Below are 26,591 nucleotides of genomic sequence, written 5' to 3'. Positions count from 1 at the left end.
ATTATTCCACATTGAACTGCCCCCATTGACACCATATTTTGCTGCACAGCATAGAATACTACCAAGGAACTTAGAATTACTATGGTACAGATCAAGTTGGGAACTGTAAATAGTGATGACAGGTGTGGTGACATCACAATCTTGCTACAGTACATCACATGATCTCTTCATGCAACAGTTTAATTAAAAATCCAGAAGTGAGTAGCTAATGCTCCCTGCTGCTCTGCAGTCCCTCCTCTATCAGCCTAGGTACACTGTCAAGAGATGGCTTGGGAAGAGCATACTTGCTGAGTCTCCATGAATGTCAGGGAGATTCCCTCATGTAGTGGTGATCTCCCAGACTCCCTGAAGAGTCTAGCAATCTATCTGAGGCCATGCTGGGTGGCTGCAACACAATGATGATGTCATCATTCATCCCCCACCACGGAGGAAACACTGGGGAGGAAAATAATGAGGATGTGTGCTACAAGAAAATGGATGTATGATTCATTATAGGAAATTGCGAGCAGCTGGTGGAAGGGATAGATGTGGGTGGAGCGTTTAATATGCAAGAGACAATAGCAGAATGCAACATGTTTTTATTACACAGTCAAGCCTTTGGGAAAACATCTCTCATAATGGAGTTTATTGGTTACAGAGCAGACTTAAAGGTTCTTTCTGTGACCATTACAGATAGTATGGGCACCATCTACAGCAGTGGCAGATGGGGGGGTTTCTTTCTCTGACTATTACAGATGCTATGGGCACCATCTTCAGCAGCGGCAGATGCAGAGAGGGGGGGGGGGGGCAACTGCCAGTGAGTTCCTGTTGGTAAATTTTGCCAGCGATTGGGTGAGGGGGCAGTTGCTGGCTCCACTATTTGAATTTTGGACTGTGCCACTACTGCTCTTCGTTGCCGCACAAATACTGTAGGTGTTGCTTACATCTCCCAGAACTGCCTTTTCAAAAGTAGGCAGCATGTTATTATGCCTCCGTCCCCCTCCCCCACCCCTGCTGTTGGACCGCTTGTTGTCCACTGATTGTGTTCTTCTGTGATCACTTCCTGCTGAAACAGTCACCGGCCTTTGCACAATAACCCGTATCCTTGCCAGCATCTTCACAAATCCATTTTTCTTATCAAGCATTTCCAGAATAGCAGGAGCGATATAATTCCTGCTCTCTATGTTTTCATTACTTTTTGTTTCCTATTCTTTTCTAAGCTCTCAGTAAAAGCAGCATTAGTGCTGGAGTATGTCAGATTCCGAATGCCGACATGGTGCTGGAGTATGTCAGATTCCGAATGCCGACATGTTGCTGGAGTATGTCAGATCCAGAATGCCGACATGTTGCTGGAGTAAGTCAGATCCAGAATGCGGACCATAACATTTTCTGCAGGAGTGAGGCAGGGAATGTGTTTATGTTATATAATTACAATCCAGTTCTGTAACTGATGTGTCTGTGTTTACTTCTAATGTCTTCGCTTAGGTCTAATGGACCATTGTGCCAACATTAACATGTAATCCCATTATAGAGGGAACACTGAGCTGTATAAAGGGGATCTCACATCGCTCATGTCCCTGCAATATTGGGGTATGGATCATTAGGTCACCAGCATTATGGTAGAAAAGCATTAGGTCGACACCATTAGGTTGACATGCATTTAGGACGACATGAGTTAAGGTCGACATGCAGGAAGGTAGACATGACATTAGGTCGACAGTGTCATTAGGTCAACATGGGTAAGGTCAAAATTTAAAAAGTCGACATGTTTTTTTGTTTTTTAACGGAATGTCAACACAGTCAACATAAACACTAAAGCGTAGCACCGCGTCCCCTCGCATGGCTCGCTGCCCTCGCTACGTGCTGGTGACCCAATGACCGAATCCCCTATATTGATACTGAGCACAGGCTGGGTAGCTCTGCAGTTAGCAAGGAGTAGCACTGAGTCTGTGACTACTAGTAATTGTGTGGAAATAGCGGGAGTTCCACCCTAATAACCAGCCTATTGTTCACAGCCGACATCTGCAGCACAGCTATAACCAAAAGCAAACACCAAAGCCTCTTATTCTCATTGTTTTACAGCAGCCTCTAAAGTGGGTGATTTCCCCAGGAAATCAGGCAGTGACTGACAATACAAGAGGAGAGATAAGGGGCATAACCAGCTATTACGTAGGAAGATCTATACAGTGAATCCACGTATCCAGTGGTGAATTTCCCATAAGGCACGTGAGCAGTGCCAGATTAAGCCTTGGGGGGGCCCGGGACACTTTAGACAGGGGGGCCTTGCACTTGTCATTACTGGCCGCAAACTGCATGGGAGAATATTACACTGTCAAAACACAGTGTAAACTTAGTCAATGGGTAACATATATATATATATATATATATATATATATATATATATATATATATATATATATATATATATATATATATAGGTTTGTAACCTGATGAAAATTTAGTATATAAATTGAAACGTTGTTACATATGGCGACTTTCTTGCTTTATTGAACCTTGGCTAAGAGTTGCTGCACCACCATGTTGCTGAATTGTGTTCCTGTGAAGGCACCGGCCCCTTGCTTTCTGTTACAGGGAGTGCATAACCATTGCTATCTCTATATATATATTGATATAACCACATGAAAAGCCTGTGTTTGTCCCTCTGCACCTTACTCTGTAGGAGACCTCACAGTCCCAGTGCTGCCTCTGATTACAAACCCTACCATGACTAGGCTGCTGCTGCTGCTGTTCTCCATGGGCATGAGAAGCATGTAATGAGCTCCAGCAATCAGAGCTCAGCACAAACGTCTCAGCCTCTACCCTCTGGTGCAAAGTATCATGGGACAACTATCAACTCCCAGTAATGCACTGCACACTTGTGCAATCAGTGTGCCTTGGCTCCCGATGCTCAGCACCATTAATCATTGTCACATTGGCAGATAGGTGAAGCTGCAGCACTACCCCACTCCCATGCACAAAACCTTTAGCTATAAAAAGGGGGCCCCTAGCTAGAGGGGGGCCCAGGGGTACTGACACCTTGTGCTCCCATTATAATCCGGCCCTGCACGTGAGGGATGTAACAAGGGGCGGCACTTGTTTGGGGGCCGGCACATGTGGATGCTTGTGTTGGTACTGTCAGTCAGAAATGTACCATATGCCATCTTACATGGAGTGTAAACGGGTAAAACAGTCACATACTGTCCCTGTAAACCAGGGGTGTCCAAACGTTTTGCGACGAGGGCCAGATTTGGTGTGGTGAAAATGTGTGGGGGCCGACCATTCAGCCTGACATTCTATGAATCATTAATCACATCAGAATGGTCCCCCAGCCTGCCCCCATTCACTGTATGTCCCCTAGCCTGCCCCTTCACTGTATTTCCCCCAGCCTGCCCCCTTCACATTATATTCCCTTGCCTGACCATCCATCTCTGTATGTCCCCCAGCCTGCCCCTCCTTCACTGTATGCCTCCCATTCACTGTATGTTCCCCACTTTGCACCCATTCACTCTGAATGTCCAGGGGTTGGACGCACACTCACCCGAAAGCTGCCAAACACATCTCACTGTGGCGGCCGGCACCTCCTCACTGCTGCAGACAGCAAGGTAAAGGCACGCTCACCGGGACCCCACCTTTAGTGTCATGTGCTGTGCATCCTGCATCTGATGCTCCACCCACTTCTGGCTGGAGGCTGCGGGCCACTTGAAATGATGGCACGGGCCGCAATTGGCCCCCGGGCCGGACTTTGGACATGCCTGCTGTAAACTGTCCTGCTTACTTAGTTAATATGTGCACATAATATAACAAATAAATACATTTCTGTATTTTTTTCCAATGTCGACTTTTTAACCCTGTCGACCTACTGCATGTTGGCCTTTTGGGGTAGATCTTTTGACTGTCTATCTAGACACTGTAGATCTAATCACACCAAATAATTTTAGTCAAGGGGCGGCCATTACTGTTGTGCCCTCACCCCTTAATCTGCCCCTGCATGTATCTCTTCTGCAATAACTATTACGTTATAAGAATTGATTAAGAGGCATCACGTTACCTTCTACAGTGATCCTTCGCGCCATTGCATCCGACCCGTGCTTATTTGTAGCCGTGCAGGTATAACTCCCATCATGCTCCTTGTCTGCCTTCGGGATAGTAATGTTACGCTTATCCTTGGACAACACCACATTGGGAGTCGGCATGTGCCAGCTGTAGGTGGGAGGGGGGAATCCTGCGGCCTCGCAGGTCAGCGTCACATTCTGTCCTTGTAGCACTCTGGATGGCTTGACTGTAATGTTTGATATACTTGGCTTGGCTAAAAAAACAACAACAACAACAAAACACTTAATAACACAAAACCCGTCACGCTGGAAATAGACTGTCTTAGATTACATGTATGCTCATTGGGATAACCCTAAGGTTCTGATGGGAAGTATACTTCAAATCAACACCCATCTAATGTCTGATCTATTTACTAAGCAGCCAAATTCGCTACCCCGTCCGATGTTTGGGGTTTGCGCATGTATGAATATGGGCATGTGCCTGTTTGGCGTGGCGTTGTTCACCTGTTTGCTAGGCAGCAAGTTTACGCTTCCTAGCAAACCGCTCTGAATCAGGCCCGTTGCCTGGCTTCCATGTTCTTTTCATAGGGGAAGTCTACCATTATCTGACAACGCCTATTTCGTTCCAGACTTCTTGGGGGGTAAAAAAAAAGTGTAAAAGAAAATAAAACCGCTACAATACAACAGTTTGGCACACAAAGGAAGCGAGGCGTGGCTTTACTGGGCTCAGCAAATGTTATTGTACATGAAATGGGTGATACAGTTTCCTGCTTCAAGTTGTGGCCTAGCCTCCAGTCTCTCACCTGTGGTTTAGTATCCTAGCGCCACCCCCTGTGAGGAAGAAGTACTGTAGTCCAGTGGTGAGAGGTACATACTACTGTCCAGTGACTAGCTGGAGAAACTGAGGTTTATTTACCAAGTTGAGAGTTCTGTTGAGAATGGGATGTTGCTTTGGGCAACCAATTCGATTCTATCTATTATCTTTTAGAAGGTGCTAAATAAGAAGTAGATTCTGATTGGTTGCTCATCAAAACATCCCATCTTTAACTGAACCCTGATTAAATCAATGGCCACATCCGTCCCAGAGGCATCCATCACAGGCTCAGGTGAGACAAATGGCAGCGTCTTCATGAATCATAATAGCAGCACATAAGTACAGCGGGATGCAGTCAAAATCCTGATGGTCATAATACGGACAAGGACAAAATCCCGACATTGAAAATACCGACAAGGTCAAAATACCGACATATAGAATATACAGGTGAAACTGTCAACATGACTTTGGGTCAACAGGTCGCGAGGTCGACATGGGTATTTTCACTGTGTCCATATAGTGTGGCAAACTCCATGCCGACGTGGATAGTGGGGGTATGAACAGGTCGGGAGGACGCGTACCGCGTCCGCACACCACGCTTCGGGCTGACTTGGATAGTGCAAGGATGGAATAGCATGCAAATCGTCAGGAAATCGCAGAAAATCAGCCGCGAATCGGCCGCAAAATCGTATACGATATCGTATACGAATTAGCTAAAATCGGGCGCCGTGATAATACACAAGTACTGAAATTTTTACATATGACCCCCAAAGGATTTTTTCCCCATACAAACGGGCCTTGGCACAAAAAAGGTTCCCCACCCCTGCCGTAAAGAGGAAGATAAATCATGTACCTTCTAGTGCTAGGTCCCCTTTCACAGTCGCTGTCCCATGCTCGTTCTGCGCTGTGCAGGTGTATTTTCCAAGGTGGCTCTTTCTCATGTTCCTGACAGTAATCATTTTATTGTCAGGAGAGAATATTACATTGGGTGATGGGGTGGTCCAGCTGTATGTTGGAGGGGGGATACCATCTGCCTCGCAACTAATCGTCACATTGTCACCTTCCTGATGCAAAGTAGGGTCTATGACAATTTTTACTTTTCCAGGCTTGTCTGAAATAAATTCATAGAAAATGTTTATAAAATGTACAGTCCTGTTATGGTGACAATAATTATCCAACATCACACATGTGTACGATGACTGCACACTGCGCAATCACTGTCACTGTCCTCACCACTATCCAACATCCCGCATTCATACACTTCACAGTCACTGTTACTGTCCTCATCATGACCCAGCATTCCACATTCCTATACTGCAAAGTCACTTCTACTACCCCCTCATTACCAAACATCTCGCATACATACACTGCACAGTCACTGTCCCCACCACTATCCAACATACAGCATTTGTACACTTCACAGTCACTGTTACTGTCCCCATCATTACCCAACAGTGACTTCACACATACAGATACATACACTGCACAGTCACTGTCCCCACCACTATCCAACATACAGCATTCATAAACTTGACAGTCACTGTTACTGTCCCCATCATTACTCAACAGTGACTTCACACATACAGATACATACACTGCACAGTCAATGCTACTGCCCCCATCCCTACCCAATATCCCGCATACATACACTGCACAGTCACTGCTACTGCCCCCATCCTTACCCAACATCCCGCAAACATACACTGCATAGTCACTGCTACTGCCCCCATCATTACCCATCATCCCGCATACATACACTGCACAGTCACTGCTACTGCCCCCTCATTACCCAACATCCAGCATAGATACACTGCAGTGGCGTAAGTTCGCTCCAGTTGCCAGGAGGCAAGATATATATTGGTGTCCCCCCCCCCACACACACACACACACACAACCCTATATAACCTTATATAAAATACATATTTCTGTTCAGAAATATAGAAATATAGAAAGATAGATAGATAGAACACATATATTTCAGAACTCAGCCACAGAAGCAATATCGTTGGCTTTTAAATAATTGATTTAAACTTCCAGGGGCAGGAGAGGTGCCCCCTTGGGAGCAGGAGCCCGGCGGCAGATGACTCCATTGCCTCCCAGAGTTCTGCCTCTGATACACTGCATAGTCACTGCAACTGCCCCCATCATTACCCAACAGTGACTTTACACATACAGATCCTTACATTGCAGTCACTGCTACTGCCGCCTCATTACTCAACATACAGCATTCATACACTTCACAGTCACTGTTACTGTCCCCATCATTACCCAACAGTGACTTCACACATACAGATACATACACTGCACAGTCAATGCTACTGCCCCCATCCTTACCCAACATCCTGCATACATACACTGCACAGTCACTGCTACTGCCCCCATCCTTACCCAACATCCCGCATACATACACTGCACAGTCACTGCTACTGCCCCCATCCTTACCCAACATCCCGCAAACATACACTGCATAGTCACTGCTACTGCCCCCATCATTACCCATCATCCCGCATACATACACTGCACAGTCACTGCTACTGCCCCCATCATTACCCAACATCCCGCATACATACACTGCACAGTCACTGCTACTGCCCCCTCATTACCCAACATCCAGCATAGATACACTCACTGCATAGTCACTGCAACTGCCCCCATCCTTACCCAACAGTGACTTTACACATACAGATCCTTACATTGCAGTCACTGCTACTGCCGCCTCATTACTCAACATCCCACATTCATACACTGCACAGTCACTGCTACTGTCCCCATCATTACCCAACATCCCGCATATACACACTGCACAGTCACTGCTGCTGCCCCCATCATTACCCATCATCCCGCATACATACACTGCTCCTGTCCCCATCATTAGCCAACATCCCTCCCATAGATACTGACAGTGCATACTAGGGATGTGCACCGGCCACTTTTCGTGTTTGTGTTGTGGGTTTTGGGTTCTGATAACCTTCAGGTTTTGGGTTCTACTGGGTTTTGCCAAAACACCCACTAAACGTTTTGTGTTTGGATTTTTGGGTTTTGGATTCTGATTTTTTTTTTAAAAAGCATAAAAACGGCTAAAATCGCAGAATTTGGGTTTTCTTTTGCTCCTACGCTATTATTATCCTCAATAACATTCATTTCCACTCATTTCCAGACTATTCTGAACACCTCACACCTCACAATATTGTTTTTAGGGCAAAAGGTTGCACCGAGGTAGCTGGATAACTATGCACAAGACAGGTAGATACGTCAGCAATACTAGTATACAGTATGTGCACCAGCAGAATTTATAATAATTAATTTTATTATTAGGTACTGCTTGGCAGTGGCACTCAGTGGCACATGTCAGTGCACCAGCAGCATGGAATTATTTTTTACAGTCCCACGCAGCACAGGTATTATTTTTTAATTAAATTATATATAGCAGCCTAGTATGTACTAGGTAGGTACACTTAGGCAGTAGCACTGCCAGTGGCAACAGTGGACTGAGTAAATAATACTGGCAGATTCAGTGCAGGCAGCACCAGTGGACTATAATATATAATATAATTAATTATTAATATAATATATATAATATTACAGCACAGCACCAGACATAGGCGCCAGCACAGAGGAGACAGTAGGACTACAAGTACACACAGTTAGACTGTCCTCCTTGCTAGGGTGATTCCACCCAAAGCAGAGAGTAGAACAGCATACACAGCAGCACTGAGGGAGACAGCCCCAGCGAATAAAATAATTACAGCACAGCACACCAGAGGTAGACCGCACAGAGGAGACAGTAGTACTACAAGTACACAGTTAGACTGTCCTCCTTGCTAGGGTGATCCCACCCTAATAGAGAGGAGAACAGAGTACACAGCAGCACTGAGAGAGACAGCCCCAGCGAATAAAATATTGTGTTCAAGGTCAAGCTCAAGTTTAAGCCCCAGAAGCAGCACCAACACACCCTCTCCCAACCCACTACTAGCCTGGAGTGAAGATGGCGGGCGCGGCATCTGCTATTTAAAGCCTCACGAAATCCGAAAAAAACGGACGGACCCGAGTCAGGCGGGAATCTCAGAGCGCTGCTCGGAACCGGGCTCGGAATGATGACGTCCGTGGGGACTCGGATCTCTGGAATCCGAGTCTGCACATCTCTAGTGCATAGTCATTGCTACTGCCCCCATCATCCCGCATACATTCACTGCACAGTCACTGCTGCTGTCCCCATCATTACCCAACATCCCGGATACATACACTGCACAGTCACTGCTACTGCCCCCATCATTACCTGACATCCCACATACATACACTGCACAGTCACTGCTCATGTCCCCATCATTAGCCAGCATCCCTCCCATGGGGACATGAGCAGTGACTGTGCAGTGTATGTATGTGGGATGTCAGGTAATGATGGGGGCAGTAGCAGTGACTGTGCAGTGTATGTATCCGGGATGTTGGGTAATGATGGGGACACTGACAGTGCATAGTCACTGCTACTGTCCCCATCATTACCCATCATCCCGCAGACATACATTGCACAGCCACGGCTACTGTCCCCATCATTACCCAACATCCCGCATACATAGACTGCACAGTCACTGCTACTCTCCCCATCATTAGACAACATCCCCCCCATAGATACTGATAGTGCATAGTCTCTGCTACTGCCCCCATCATTACCCATTATCACGCATACATACACTGCGCAGTCACTGGTACTGTCCCCATCATTACCCATCATCCTGCATACATTCACTGCACAGTCACTGCTGCTGTCCCCATAATCACCCAACATCCCGCAAACATACACTGCATAGTCACTGCTACTGCCCCCATCATTACCCATCATCCCGCATACATACACTGCACAGTCACTGCTACTGCCCCCATCATTACTCATCATCCCCCCCATAGATACTGACAATGAATAGTCACTGCTATAGCCCCCATCATTACCCATCATCCCGCATACATTCATTGCACAGTCACTGCTACTGCCCCCATCATTACCCATCATCTCGCATACATACACTGCACAGTCACTGCTACTGCCCCCATTATCCCGCATACATACACTGCACAGTCCAGGCTACTGTCTGTTACAGTTAGGCAAGGTTTACACCTGGGGCATGGCTACTCACCTGTTCAGGCTCATTGGTGCCTGCATCTGATTGATGTATGGCTTATGAGGTCCAGCAGGAGGGCCGGTGTCGCAGGTACTGGTTTGTTTTCCAGCAGGTCCAGCAGGGAATTCTCTGCCAGCTCCTGGTAACAGATGTAGCCATCTTAGTTTGGTCACATGATGCTCCATGACCAGGGCGACTTCTAACCTCCTGTCCAATGACAACCCTCCCAGGGGTATAGGATCCTTTGACTGGATTTCCTCCTCGCTGGAACACCTACCTCCTTAGAATGCCATAGGAGTCTGCTGTACATCTACTGCCCAGTTGCCACCCACCACCCAGTGTTTTTTGCTGTCCAGTCTCTATCGGTATGTAGCCGCTATCCTGTATCCGGTGGCACTTGCCATCTAGCCGCTATCAGCTACCCAGTCGCTATCCAGTATCTGGTGACATTTGCCATCCTGTTGCTATGGCTATCCAGTTTCTATTCAGTGGTAACAGCCATTCAGTCACTATCCAGTGACAACTATCAAGTCACAGCTTGCCAGTGTATTCCCGCGTCCCTGGATCCAGTTATCTTCGCCAAGCCAGGCTTGTTTAAGTTTCTCTGGTGTCCCCAGTTCCAGTTACCTGCGAAGAAGGCATTCCTTAGTATTCCGGTGTTCTAGACTCTGCAATTGCCAATAAGGTGAATCTGATTATTCTGTCATCCCCGACCGATTCACAATCCAGTAGTATTTTGGTGCTCCCGGATCCAGATACACCAGTTACATCAGCAATCCTGTATTATCCCGGCATCCCCGGATTCAGTTCCTGTCAGATCCTCATCTAACAGTACGACTGCCATACTCCTGTCTACAGCTGGCTACTCCCAGCAGGGACCGCAACCTGCCGGCCAGACGCAGCTAAGTCCAAAGCTACTTGCGTGGTTCCCTGGTGAATTCCACTGGGCAGCTACACTCCGTGCCCCTGCTAGGGAGTTTTGTCATCTCCCACATTAGCAGTTTATCCATAGCCATTATATTCATCCAGCTAAGTGCTCTGTATCATAGACCCAAGTTCATTACCAGAGGTAGATCCAGAAGAATCACCTAGAACCCATCATTACCCAACATCACACATAAAGATATATACACCACACAATCTCTGTTACTGCTCCCATCATTACCCAACATCACACATAAAGATATATACACCACACAATCTCTGTTACTGCCCCCATCATTACCCAACATCACACATAAAGATATATACACCACACAATCTCTGTTACTGCCCTCATCATTACCCAACATCACACATAAAGATATATACACCACACAATCTCTGTTACTGCCCCCATCATTACCCAACATCACACATAAAGATATATACACCACACAATCTCTGTTACTGCTCCCATCATTACCCAACATCACACATAAAGATATATACACCACACAATCTCTGTTACTGCTCCCATCATTACCCAACATCGCACATAAAGATATACACACCACACAATCTCTGTTACTGCCCCCATCCTTACCCAACATCGCACATAAAGATATATACACCACACAATCTCTGTTACTGCCCCCATCATTACCCAACATCGCACATAAAGATATATACACCACACAATCTCTGTTACTGCCCCCATCCTTACCCAACATCGCACATAAAGATATATACACCACACAATCTCTGTTACTGCCCCCATCATTACCCAACATCGCACATAAAGATATATACACCACACAATCTCTGTTACTGCCCCCATCATTACCCAACATCGCACATAAAGATATATACACCACACAATCTCTGTTACAGTCCCCATCATTACCCAACATCGCACATAAAGATATATACACCACACAATCTCTGTTACTGCCCACATCATTACCAAACATCGCACATAAAGATATATACACCACACAATCTCTGTTACTGCCCCCATCATTACCCAACATCGCACATAAAGATATATACACCACACAATCTCTGTTACTGCCCACATCATTACCCAACATCGCACATAAAGATATATACACTACACAATCTCTGTTACTGCCCCCATCATTACCCAACATCGCACATAAAGATATATACACCACACAATCTCTGTTACTGCCCCCATCATTAACCAACTTCCATACAGGTACTTCCACTGCACAGTCACTTCGACTGCCCCCCATCATTAACAACATCCCCCATACAGACACTTACACTGCACAGTCACTGCTACTGCCCCATCATTAACAACATCCCCCATACAGACACTTACACTGCACAGTCACTGCTACTGCCCCATCATTAACAACATCCCCCATACAGATATTTACACTGCACAGTCACTGCTACTGCCCCCATCATTACCCAACATCACCCATACAGATAATTCCACTGCACAGTCACTGCTACTGCCCCATCATTACCCATCTTCCATAGAGGTACTTACACTGCACAGTCACTGCTACTGCCCCATCATTAACAACATCCCCTATACAGATATTTACACTGCACAGTCACTGCTACTGCCCCCATCATTACCCAACATCCCCCATACAGATAATTCCACTGCACAGTCACTACTACTGCCCCATCATTACCCATCTTCCATACAGGTACTTACACTGCACAGTCACTCTGACTGCCCCCATCAGTACCCAACATCCCCCATACAGACTCTTACACTGCAAAGTCACTGCTACTGTCCCCATCATTACCCAACATGCCCCATACAGGTACTTACACTGCACAGTCACTGCTACTGTCCCCATCATTACCCAACATCCCCCATACAGGTACTTACACTGCACAGTCACTGCTACTGGTACCATGATTACCCAACATCCCCCATACAGATATTTACACTGCACAGTCACTGCTACTTCCCCCATCATTACCCAACATCCCCCATACAGATAATTCCACTGCACAGTCACTGCTACTGCCCCATCATTACCCATTTTCCATACAGGTACTTACACTGCACAGTCACTCCGACTGCCCCATCAGTACCCAACATCCCCCATACAGGTACTTACCACAGTCACTGCTACTGCCCCATCATTACCCAACATCCCCCATACAGGTACTTACACTGCACAGTCACTGCTACTGTCCCCATCCCTACCGAACATCCCCATACAGGAACTTACACTGCACAGTCACTGCTACTGTCCCCATCATTACCCAACATCCCCCCATACAGACCCTTACACTGCACAGTCTCTGCTGCTGCCCCTATAATTACCCAACATCCCACCTAGAGATACATACACCGCACAGTCACTGCTACCGTCTGCCTCCCATCATTACCCAACATCCCACCTAGAGATACTTACACTGCACAGTCACTGCTACTGCCCCATCCCTACCCAACATCCCCTATACAGGTACTTACACTGCACAGTCACTGCTACTGTCCCCATCATTACCCAACATCCCCCCATACAGACCCTTACACTGCACAGTCTCTGCTGCTGCCCCTATAATTACCCAACATCCCACCTAGAGATACATACACCGCACAGTCACTGCTACCGTCTGCCTACCATCATTACCCAACATCCCACCTAGAGATACTTACACTGCACAGTCACTGCTACTGCCCCCATCCCTACCCAACATCCCCCATACAGGTACTTACACTGCACAGTCACTGCTACTGTCCCCATCATTACCCAACATCCCCCATACAGGTACTTACACTGCGCAGTCACTGCTACTGTCCCCATCATTACCCAACATCCCCCATACAGGTACTTACACTGCACAGTCACTGCTACTGGTACCATGATTACCCAACATCCCCCATACAGATATTTACACTGCACAGTCACTGCTACTTCCCCCATCATTACCCAACATCCCCCATACAGATAATTCCACTGCACAGTCACTGCTACTGCCCCATCATTACCCATTTTCCATACAGGTACTTACACTGCTCAGTCATTCCGACTGCCCCATCAGTACCCAACATCCCCCATACAGACTCTTACACTGCACAGTCACTGCTACTGTCCCCATCATTACCCAACATCCCCCATACAGACTCTTACACTGTACAGTCACTGCTACTGTCCTCATCATTACACAACATCCCCCCATACAGGTACTTACACTGCACAGTCACTGCTACTGTCCCCATCATTACCCAACATCCCCCATACAGGTACTTACCACAGTCACTGCTACTGCCCCATCATTACCCAACATCCCCCATACAGGTACTTACACTGCACAGTCACTGCTACTGTCCCCATCCCTACCCAACATCCCCATACAGGTACTTACACTGCACAGTCACTGCTACTGTCCCCATCATTACCCAACATCCCCCCATACAGACCCTTACACTGCACAGTCTCTGCTGCTGCCCCTATAATTACCCAACATCCCACCTAGAGATACATACACCGCACAGTCACTGCTACCGTCTGCCTCCCATCATTACCCAACATCCCACCTAGAGATACTTACACTGCACAGTCACTGCTACTGCCCCCATCCCTACCCAACATCCCCCATACAGGTACTTACACTGCACAGTCACTGCTACTGTCCCCATCATTACCCAACATCCCCCCATACAGACCCTTACACTGCACAGTCTCTGCTGCTGCCCCTATAATTACCCAACATCCCACCTAGAGATACATACACCGCACAGTCACTGCTACCGTCTGCCTCCCATCATTACCCAACATCCCACCTAGAGATACTTACACTGCACAGTCACTGCTACTGCCCCCATCCCTACCCAACATCCCCCATACAGGTACTTACACTGCACAGTCACTGCTACTGTCCCCATCATTACCCAACATCCCCCATACAGGTACTTACACTGCGCAGTCACTGCTACTGTCCCCATCATTACCCAACATCCCCCATACAGGTACTTACACTGCGCAGTCACTGCTACTGTCCCCATCATTACCCAACATCCCCGATACAGGTACTTACACTGCACAGTCACTGCTACTGTCCCCATCATTACCCAACATCCCCCCATACAGGTACTTACACTGCACAGTCACTGCTACTGTCCCCATCATTACCCAACATCCCCCATACAGGTACTTACACTGCACAGTCACTGCTACTGCCCCATCATTACCCAACATCCCCCATACGGGTACTTACACTGCACAGTCACTGCTACTGTCCCCATCATTACCCAACATCCCCCATACAGGTACTTACACTGCACAGTCATTGCTACTGCCCCATCATTACCCAACATCCCCATACAGGTACTTACACTGCACAGTCACTGCTACTGCCCCATCATTACCCAACATCCCCCATACAGGTACTTACACTGCACAGTCACTGTTACAGTCCTTGAAGTCTTATCAAAATTTTCTGCTCTGCAGATGTAATTTCCAGCCATATTTTTGGATGCTGTGAATTTCTGCCATGCTTTATACTTGGTATCCTGTTTACTGCAGGTCACTGTGGGTAGTGGGTATCCTGTAGCATTACAGTGGAAACTGCTTATCTGTCCCTCAATCCAAATCTGGTTATTAGGACATTCTGTGAAGGACGGCTCAGCTGCAGAAAAGGGAAAAGAAATGAAGTAAGTAAATAGGAAGAGAGTAAATCATACTTGCCTACACTCTCGGAATGGCCCCCCGAAAAGGAGGGAAAGTCTTTCGCATCACCGTCGATGCCCTCGTTCCCCTTTCCCCGCTGTATAAAATACTGAATTTTGTGGGTCCGCAGGCTAAAATTACACAAATCGCTCCATTTGACCCCTTTCCCCAATCCATAGGCCCGCAAACTAATGCGGCAGAGTGTCATGGGGGTGGGGCTTAATGACATCATCCTAGCCCTGCCCCCGACACGTAGCCTTGTCCTGCCCCCCTTTAACTCCTCTCCGGGCTTCTCCTGGAGATTAAGCAAAGCTGCGAACCAATTAAACGCCACCTGCCTGCACGAATGCCCACCCCCCCTCGCAAGGCGAATATCTCCACATGCATGCGAATATATGTTTTGCATAAACATACATTCGCAGCCTTGTGTACAATGGGTAAAATCATTCGATGGTCGCTGTACTATACCAGGCTATTGAGGACGAAGGGGCATTCCGAATATACAAAGAAAAACAAAGCTTTTTAAAGGGAAATCAGATTAGCTAAAAGGGAAAACTAAAAGAAAATAGCCTTAGAACAAATCCCAAAAATGTTTCAAAATACATCAACAGTAAAAGGTTAAAAAAAATAACGTAGGCCTCATAACAAATGTTAACGGTGAAAGCATTACTGAGGAACCGGCTAAGGCAGAAGCATTAACCCCTTCCCGCCGCAGCCTGTTTTTGCCTTCCTGACAGAGCCCTTTTTTTCAAATCTGACATGTATCACTTAAGTGGGGATAACTTTTTTTTGCTTTTACTTATCCCAGTGATTTTGAGATTGTTTTCTCGTGACACATTGTACTTCAAGTTAGTGGTAAATTTGGGTCGATACAGTCTGTGTTTTTTTGTGAAAAATACCAAAATGTCGTAAAAAAATGGAAAATTTAGAAATTTTCAAAATGTTAAATTTTCTGCTTGTGAGACAAATAATCATACCACTCAAAATAGTTAATAACTAACAAAGACCATATGTCTACTTTATGTTGCCATCATTATTTCAACCTCCTTTTAATTTTTTTGGACACTAGGAGGCTTAAAATATGAATAGCAAATTCTCAAATTTTCAAGAAAATTTCAAACACTGATTTTTTTAGGGACCAGTTCAGTTCTGATGTGACTTTGAGGGACTTGTATGTGAGACACCCCCATAAATGATGCCATTTCAAAAACTGCACCCCTCACAGTATTCAAAACAGCATTTTGGAAGTTTGTTAACCCTTTAGGTGTTTCACAGGAATTAAAACAAAGTGTAGGTGAAATTTCAAAATTTCATTTTTTTTGCAGATTTTCAATTTTAATACATTTTTCTAAGGAACACAGTAGATTTTACTAGAGAAATGTGACTAAAAATTGATTCCCCCAATTCTTTTGGCCCTAGTGTGCACGTTGACCAAACCACAGGCTTCATAATAGAAGGAGCACCTACTTGATTTTGGAGCCTCCTTTTTATGAGATTATTTTTTAGGCACCATGTAGGTTTCTAGGCACCATAAGATGCTAAAAGTTAGGAACCCCCCCACAAGTGACCCCATTTTGCAAACTACACCCCTCAGGGAATTCATCTAGGGGTATAGTGTACATTTCAAACCCCCAGGGGTTTCACCAATTGTGGTACAACTGGGCTATGAAAATGAAAAATTACATTTTTTACACAAAAATGCAGTTCTGGCTCAAAATTTTTCATTTTCACAAGGAATGAAGGAGACAAAGCACCCCAAAATCTGTGCCCCAATTTCTCCCGAGTACGGCAATGCCTCACATGTGACCAAAAAATACCATTTGGGTGCATGGCAGGACTCAGAAGGGAAGGAGTGATATTTGGATTTTGCAGCACAGATTCTGGTGGAATGTTGGTGGGTGCTATGTCGCATTAGCAAGACCCCCGAAGCACCAATACAGTGGAACCCCCCACAAGTGACCCCATTTTGCAAACTACACCCCTCAGGGAATTCAACTAGGGGTATAGTGTACATTTCAAACCCCCAGGGGTTTCACCAATTGTGGTACAACTGGGCAGTGAAAATGAAAAATTAAATTTTTTACACAAAATGCAGTTCTGGCTCAAAATTTTTCATTTTCACAAGGAATGAAGGAGACAAAGCACCCCAAAATCTGTGCCCCAATTTCTCCCGAGTACGGCAATGCCTCACATGTGACCAAAAAATACCATTTGGGTGCATGGCAGGACTCAGAAGGGAAGGAGTGATATTTGGATTTTGCAGCACAGATTCTGGTGGAATGTTGGTGGGTGCTATGTCGCATTAGCAAGACCCCCGAAGCACCAATACAGTGGAACCCCCCCACAAGTGACCCCATTTTGCAAACTACAATTCAACTAGGGGTATAGTGTACATTTCAAACCCCCAGGGGTTTCACCAATTGTGGTACAACTGGGCAGTGAAAATGAAAAATTAAATTTTTTACACAAAAATGCAGTTCTGGCTCAAAATTTTTCATTTTCACAAGGAATGAAGGAGACAAAGCACCCCAAAATCTGTGCCCCAATTTCTCCCGAGTACGGCAATGCCTCACATGTGACCAAAAAATACCATTTGGGTGCATGGCAGGACTCAGAAGGGAAGGAGTGATATTTGGATTTTGCAGCACAGATTCTGGTGGAATGTTGGTGGGTGCTATGTCGCATTAGCAAGACCCCCGAAGCACCAATACAGTGGAACCCCCCACAAGTGACCCCATTTTGCAAACTACACCCCTCAGGGAATTCAACTAGGGGTATAGTGTACATTTCAAACCCCCAGGGGTTTCACCAATTGTGGTACAACTGGGCAGTGAAAATGAAAAATTAAATTTTTTACACAAAAATGCAGTTCTGGCTCAAAATGTTTCATTTTCACAAGGAATGAAGGAGACAAAGCACCCCAAAATCTGTGCCCCAATTTCTCCCGAGTACGGCAATGCCTCACATGTGACCAAAAAATACCATTTGGGTGCATGGCAGGACTCAGAAGGGAAGGAGTGATATTTGGATTTTGCAGCACAGATTCTGGTGGAATGTTGGTGGGTGCTATGTCGCATTAGCAAGACCCCCGAAGCACCAATACAGTGGAACCCCCCCACAAGTGACCCAATTTTGCAAACTACACCCCTCAGGGAATTCAACTAGGGGTATAGTGTACATTTCAAACCCCCAGGGGTTTCACCAATTGTGGTACAACTGGGCAGTGAAAATGAAAAATTACATTTTTTACACAAAAATGCAGTTCTGGCTCAAAATTTTTCATTTTCACAAGGAATGAAGGAGACAAAGCACCCCAAAATCTGTGCCCCAATTTCTCCCGAGTACGGCAATGCCTCACATGTGACCAAAAAATACCATTTGGGTGCATGGCAGGACTCAGAAGGGAAGGAGTGATATTTGGATTTTGCAGCACAGATTCTGGTGGAATGTTGGTGGGTGCTATGTCGCATTAGCAAGACCCCCGAAGCACCAATACAGTGGAACCCCCCCACAAGTGACCCCATTTTGCAAACTACAATTCAACTAGGGGTATAGTGTACATTTCAAACCCCCAGGGGTTTCACCAATTGTGGTACAACTGGGCAGTGAAAATGAAAAATTAAATTTTTTACACAAAAATGCAGTTCTGGCTCAAAATTTTTCATTTTCACAAGGAATGAAGGAGACAAAGCACCCCAAAATCTGTGCCCCAATTTCTCCCGAGTACGGCAATGCCTCACATGTGACCAAAAAATACCATTTGGGTGCATGGCAGGACTCAGAAGGGAAGGAGTGATATTTGGATTTTGCAGCACAGATTCTGGTGGAATGTTGGTGGGTGCTATGTCGCATTAGCAAGACCCCCGAAGCACCAATACAGTGGAACCCCCCACAAGTGACCCCATTTTGCAAACTACACCCCTCAGGGAATTCAACTAGGGGTATAGTGTACATTTCAAACCCCCAGGGGTTTCACCAATTGTGGTACAACTGGGCAGTGAAAATGAAAAATTAAATTTTTTACACAAAAATGCAGTTCTGGCTCAAAATTTTTCATTTTCACAAGGAATGAAGGAGACAAAGCACCCCAAAATCTGTGCCCCAATTTCTCCCGAGTACGGCAATGCCTCACATGTGACCAAAAAATACCATTTGGGTGCATGGCAGGACTCAGAAGGGAAGGAGTGATATTTGGATTTTGCAGCACAGATTCTGGTGGAATGTTGGTGGGTGCTATGTCGCATTAGCAAGACCCCCGAAGCACCAATACAGTGGAACCCCCCACAAGTGACCCCATTTTGCAAACTACACCCCTCAGGGAATTCAACTAGGGGTATAGTGTACATTTCAAACCCCCAGGGGTTTCACCAATTGTGGTACAACTGGGCAGTGAAAATGAAAAATTAAATTTTTTACACAAAAATGCAGTTCTGGCTCAAAATGTTTCATTTTCACAAGGAATGAAGGAGACAAAGCACCCCAAAATCTGTGCCCCAATTTCTCCCGAGTACGGCAATGCCTCACATGTGACCAAAAAATACCATTTGGGTGCATGGCAGGACTCAGAAGGGAAGGAGTGATATTTGGATTTTGCAGCACAGATTCTGGTGGAATGTTGGTGGGTGCTATGTCGCATTAGCAAGACCCCCGAAGCACCAATACAGTGGAACCCCCCCACAAGTGACCCCATTTTGCAAACTACACCCCTCAGGGAATTCAACTAGGGGTATAGTGTACATTTCAAACCCCCAGGGGTTTCACCAATTGTGGTACAACTGGGCAGTGAAAATGAAAAATTAAATTTTTTACACAAAAATGCAGTTCTGGCTCAAAATTTTTCATTTTCACAAGGAATGAAGGAGACAAAGCACCCCAAAATCTGTGCCCCAATTTCTCCCGAGTACGGCAATGCCTCACATGTGACCAAAAAATACCATTTGGGTGCATGGCAGGACTCAGAAGGGAAGGAGTGATATTTGGATTTTGCAGCACAGATTCTGGTGGAATGTTGGTGGGTGCTATGTCGCATTAGCAAGACCCCCGAAGCACCAATACAGTGGAACCCCCCCACAAGTGACCCCATTTTGCAAACTACAATTCAACTAGGGGTATACTGTACATTTCAAACTCCCAGGGGTTTCACCAATTGTGGTACAACTGGGCAGTGAAAATGAAAAATTAAATTTTTTACACAAAAATGCAGTTCTGGCTCAAAATTTTTCATTTTCACAAGGAACGAAGGAGACAAAGCACCCCAAAATCTGTGCCCCAATTTCTCCAGAGTACGGCAATGCCTCACATGTGACCAAAAAATACCATTTGGGTGCATGGCAGGACTCAGAAGGGAAGGAGTGATATTTGGATTTTGCAGCACAGATTCTGGTGGAATGTTGGTGGGTGCTATGTCGCATTAGCAAGACCCCCGAAGCACCAATACAGTGGAACCCCCCCACAAGTGACCCCATTTTGCAAACTACAATTCAACTAGGGGTATAGTGTACATTTCAAACCCCCAGGGGTTTCACCAATTGTGGTACAACTGGGCAGTGAAAATGAAAAATTAAATTTTTTACACAAAAATGCAGTTCTGGCTCAAAATTTTTCATTTTCACAAGGAATGAAGGAGACAAAGCACCCCAAAATCTGTGCCCCAATTTCTCCCGAGTACGGCAATGCCTCACATGTGACCAAAAAATACCATTTGGGTGCATGGCAGGACTCAGAAGGGAAGGAGTGATATTTGGATTTTGCAGCACAGATTCTGGTGGAATGTTGGTGGGTGCTATGTCGCATTAGCAAGACCCCCGAAGCACCAATACAGTGGAACCCCCCACAAGTGACCCCATTTTGCAAACTACACCCCTCAGGGAATTCAACTAGGGGTATAGTGTACATTTCAAACCCCCAGGGGTTTCACCAATTGTGGTACAACTGGGCAGTGAAAATGAAAAATTAAATTTTTTACACAAAAATGCAGTTCTGGCTCAAAATTTTTCATTTTCACAAGGAATGAAGGAGACAAAGCACCCCAAAATCTGTGCCCCAATTTCTCCCGAGTACGGCAATGCCTCACATGTGACCAAAAAATACCATTTGGGTGCATGGCAGGACTCAGAAGGGAAGGAGTGATATTTGGATTTTGCAGCACAGATTCTGGTGGAATGTTGGTGGGTGCTATGTCGCATTAGCAAGACCCCCGAAGCACCAATACAGTGGAACCCCCCACAAGTGACCCCATTTTGCAAACTACACCCCTCAGGGAATTCAACTAGGGGTATAGTGTACATTTCAAACCCCCAGGGGTTTCACCAATTGTGGTACAACTGGGCAGTGAAAATGAAAAATTAAATTTTTTACACAAAAATGCAGTTCTGGCTCAAAATGTTTCATTTTCACAAGGAATGAAGGAGACAAAGCACCCCAAAATCTGTGCCCCAATTTCTCCCGAGTACGGCAATGCCTCACATGTGACCAAAAAATACCATTTGGGTGCATGGCAGGACTCAGAAGGGAAGGAGTGATATTTGGATTTTGCAGCACAGATTCTGGTGGAATGTTGGTGGGTGCTATGTCGCATTAGCAAGACCCCCGAAGCACCAATACAGTGGAACCCCCCCACAAGTGACCCCATTTTGCAAACTACACCCCTCAGGGAATTCAACTAGGGGTATAGTGTACATTTCAAACCCCCAGGGGTTTCACCAATTGTGGTACAACTGGGCAGTGAAAATGAAAAATTAAATTTTTTACACAAAAATGCAGTTCTGGCTCAAAATTTTTCATTTTCACAAGGAATGAAGGAGACAAAGCACCCCAAAATCTGTGCCCCAATTTCTCCCGAGTACGGCAATGCCTCACATGTGACCAAAAAATACCATTTGGGTGCATGGCAGGACTCAGAAGGGAAGGAGTGATATTTGGATTTTGCAGCACAGATTCTGGTGGAATGTTGGTGGGTGCTATGTCGCATTAGCAAGACCCCCGAAGCACCAATACAGTGGAACCCCCCCACAAGTGACCCCATTTTGCAAACTACAATTCAACTAGGGGTATAGTGTACATTTCAAACTCCCAGGGGTTTCACCAATTGTGGTACAACTGGGCAGTGAAAATGAAAAATTAAATTTTTTACACAAAAATGCAGTTCTGGCTCAAAATTTTTCATTTTCACAAGGAATGAAGGAGACAAAGCACCCCAAAATCTGTGCCCCAATTTCTCCAGAGTACGGCAATGCCTCACATGTGACCAAAAAATACCATTTGGGTGCATGGCAGGACTCAGAAGGGAAGGAGTGATATTTGGATTTTGCAGCACAGATTCTGGTGGAATGTTGGTGGGTGCTATGTCGCATTAGCAAGACCCCCGAAGCACCAATACAGTGGAACCCCCCACAAGTGACCCCATTTTGCAAACTACACCCCTCAGGGAATTCAACTAGGGGTATAGTGTACATTTCAAACCCCCAGGGGTTTCACCAATTGTGGTACAACTGGGCAGTGAAAATGAAAAATTAAATTTTTTACACAAAAATGCAGTTCTGGCTCAAAATGTTTCATTTTCACAAGGAATGAAGGAGACAAAGCACCCCAAAATCTGTGCCCCAATTTCTCCCGAGTACGGCAATGCCTCACATGTGACCAAAAAATACCATTTGGGTGCATGGCAGGACTCAGAAGGGATGGAGTGATATTTGGATTTTGCAGCACAGATTCTGGTGGAATGTTGGTGGGTGCTATGTCGCATTAGCAAGACCCCCGAAGCACCAATACAGTGGAACCCCCCCCACAAGTGACCCCATTTTGCAAACTACACCCCTCAGGGAATTCAACTAGGGGTATAGTGTACATTTCAAACCCCCAGGGGTTTCACCAATTGTGGTACAACTGGGCAGTGAAAATGAAAAATTAAATTTTTTACACAAAAATGCAGTTCTGGCTCAAAATTTTTCATTTTCACAAGGAATGAAGGAGACAAAGCACCCCAAAATCTGTGCCCCAATTTCTCCCGAGTACGGCAATGCCTCATGTGTGTCCAAAAAATGGCAAGACTCAGAAGGGAAGGAGTGATATTTGGATTTTGCAGCACAGATTCTGGTGGAATGTTGGTGGGTGCTATGTCGCCTTAGCAAGACCCCCAAAGCACCAATACAGTGGAACCCCCCCACAAGTGACCCCATTTTGCAAACTACACCCCTCAGGGAATTCATCTAGGGGTATAGTGTACATTTCAAACCCCTAGGGGTTTCACCAATTTTCATACAACTGGGCTGTGCAAATGAAAAATTACATTTTTTTACACAAAAATGCAGTTCTGGCTCAAAATTTTTCATTTTCATAAGGTATGAAGGAGAAAAAGCACCCCAAAATCTGTGCCCCAATTTCTTCCGAGTATGGCAATGCCTCATATGTGACCAAAAAATACCAGTTGGGTGCATGGCAGGACTCAGAAGGGAAGGAGAGATTTTTGGATTTTGCAGCTCAGATTCTGGTGGAATGAATGGTGGGTGCTATGTGGCATTAGCAAGACCCCCGAAGCACGGTGAAATGATGAACCTAATAATCCATAGATGTGTGGTATATTTTAAAACACTCCTTTATACATAGGCCGGGTTTGTCGGGGCAAGTTTCACAGTGGAAAATAGTATCCTTTCTTATTCCCTTTTTATAGCAAACTTTGCACCTTTTTTGTGTCCTGCCCTTTTTTATAGTGGAGAGGATTTCGTTAGGAAAATGCTGCCCTGGTACAATACGGGGGCCAGTACTAGAAGTACTGGGGCCCTCTGCCTGCTGGTTCCCAAATATTAGGCCCTTTATGACTTCCTCCTGAAAGTGCATAAATGTCCCCCTCTGGCTGGTAGAACGGAATAGCACGTAAGCGTTATACAGTGCCATCTGGATGATATACACGGCCAGCTTCTTGTACCAGATTTTTGTTTTCCGCAGGGCACTGTACGGCTTCAGTACCTGATCTGAAAGATCCACTCCGCCCATGTACTTATTGTAATCTAGGATACAATTAGGTTTTGAGGTGTGGGTACTGGTACCTCGTACAGGGACGGAGGTGGTACTGCCTCCATGAATTGTTGTCAGTATAAGGACATCCCTCTTGTCCTTATATTTGACCAACAACATATTTTCGGTGCATATTCCCCTGCTTTCACCCCTTCTCAGTAATTGGGCAACGTGCGTTTTTGGGAGGCCTCTTTGGTTCTTGCGCACAGTACCGCAAGCTGCTGTACCTCTTGAACCAAGGGCCTTAAACAGGGGGATGCTAGTGTAAAAGTTATCCACATAGAGGTGATAACCTTTATCCAGGAAGGGGTGCACTAAATCCCAGACAATTTTTCCACTAACACCTACGAGGGAGGGGGGCATTCTGGCGGTTCAATTCTTGAATCCTTCCCTTCATATACCCTAAACCTGTGGGTGTACCCTGAGGTGCTTTCACACAGTTTATACATTTTTATGCCATACCTTGCCCTCTTACTGGGAAGGTACTGGCGGAATTTAACCCTTCCTTTAAAATGTATAAGGGACTCGTCGATACAAATAAATTTTTCAGGGATGTACATCTCTGCAAATTTGGCACTGAAATGATCAATGACCGGCCTGACTTTGAATAGCCGGTCAAAGGTGGGATCATCTCTGGGTGGGCACTGTGCATTATCGGTGTAATGTAAAAATTTAAGGATTGTCTCAAAACGAGTCCGAGCCATGGCCATACGGTAAAGTGGGGTGCTGTACAGAACATCTGTACTCCAATATTGCCTAATTTCTGGCTTTTTTACTATGCCCATATGTAACACCAGACCCCAAAACGTCATCATCTCTACTGCATCTACAGGGGTCCACCTAGCAAATGATGACGTGGGGTTTTGAGCAATAAACTGCTGGGCATATAAATTACTTTGGTCCACCATTAAATTTATAAAATCATCAGAGAAAAATAATTTGAAAAAGTCAATTTCTCTGAGACCTGTTGAATCAAATTGGATTCCTGGGATGGCCAAAAACTCAGGAACCTGGGGCTCAAAATTGTCTGGTGGTGGGGTCCATACGGGATCAATCATTTGGGGGGAGGGTCTCAGCTGCTCTACGGGGGCGTCTTTGAGGGGGTCCCTGATCACTAGAGGAGGAAGATGAGGTTAAGACGAATCCTTCAAATTCCCCGCTTGCATCACTGGCTGTGTCAGAGTCAGAGGCAAGCATGGCATATGCCTCCTCCACTGAATACATTCTTATGGATGACTGGGATGACATTTGGGATGACATTTGGGATGCCATTTTTATTTTTGTGTTTCTGTAAGTAATGTTTCAACACGTGTATAGTGTAGGGGGGGTACAAACTTTATTTCAACACGGGGGTATGTAGTGTGTAGTGTGTATGTAGTGCAGAAAAAAAAATACTTTATACAGGAATTTGATCCCAATAAAAAAAAAAAATGATATCAACCCTGTGCCAAAAATGCTGTTCAGTGATGTACGTCACTGATCAGCGCTCAGCGGCCACAGGACACCCACAAAAGCAACGTGGGTGTAAAAACAATTTAAAAAAAAATAAACCACAGCACTCTCCAAAAAAAAACAATTTAAAAAAACTGCTGAAAAAAAATTATATCAACCCTGTGCCAAAATGCTGTTCAGTGATGTACGTCACTGATCAGCGCTCAGCGGCCACAGGACATCCACAAAAGCAACGTGGGTGTAAAAACAATTTAAAAAAAATAAACCACAGCACTCTCTAAAAAAAAAAACAATTTAAAAAAACTGCAGAAAAAAAATTATATCAACCCTGTGCCAAAAATGCTGTTCAGTGATGTACATCACTGATCAGCGCTCAGCGGCCACAGGACACCCACAAAAGCAACGTGGGTGTAAAAACAATTTAAAAAAAATAAACCACAGCACTCTCCAAAAAAAAAAAACAATTTAAAAAAACTGCAGAAAAAAAATAATATCAACCCTGTGCCAAAAATGCTGTTCAGTGATGTACGTCACTGATCAGCGCTCAGCGGCCACAGGACACCCACAAAAGCAACGTGGG

At 45.4% G+C, this 26,591-nt stretch overlaps 1 protein-coding gene across 1 annotated transcript in view; it reads right to left on the bottom strand.

Moving 5' to 3' along the window:
- Positions 1 to 26,591, bottom strand: part of LOC146075653 (intercellular adhesion molecule 5-like) — a 60,103-nt gene that overhangs the window by 2,480 nt on the left and 31,032 nt on the right. The window contains exons 4-6 of the mRNA XM_083185083.1: positions 15,273 to 15,506; positions 5,699 to 5,956; positions 4,028 to 4,285 (exon numbers count right to left, since the gene is read on the bottom strand). Coding sequence (XP_083041209.1) covers positions 4,028 to 4,285; positions 5,699 to 5,956; positions 15,273 to 15,506 — 750 coding nt within the window. The remainder of the gene's footprint in view (positions 1 to 4,027; positions 4,286 to 5,698; positions 5,957 to 15,272; positions 15,507 to 26,591) is intronic.

This window comes from Crinia signifera, chromosome 4 (genome assembly GCF_055691185.1).
Source record: "Crinia signifera chromosome 4, ASM5569118v1, whole genome shotgun sequence".
NCBI lineage: Eukaryota > Metazoa > Chordata > Amphibia > Anura > Myobatrachidae > Crinia > Crinia signifera.
This window is presented reverse-complemented; position numbering and strand designations above follow the sequence as displayed.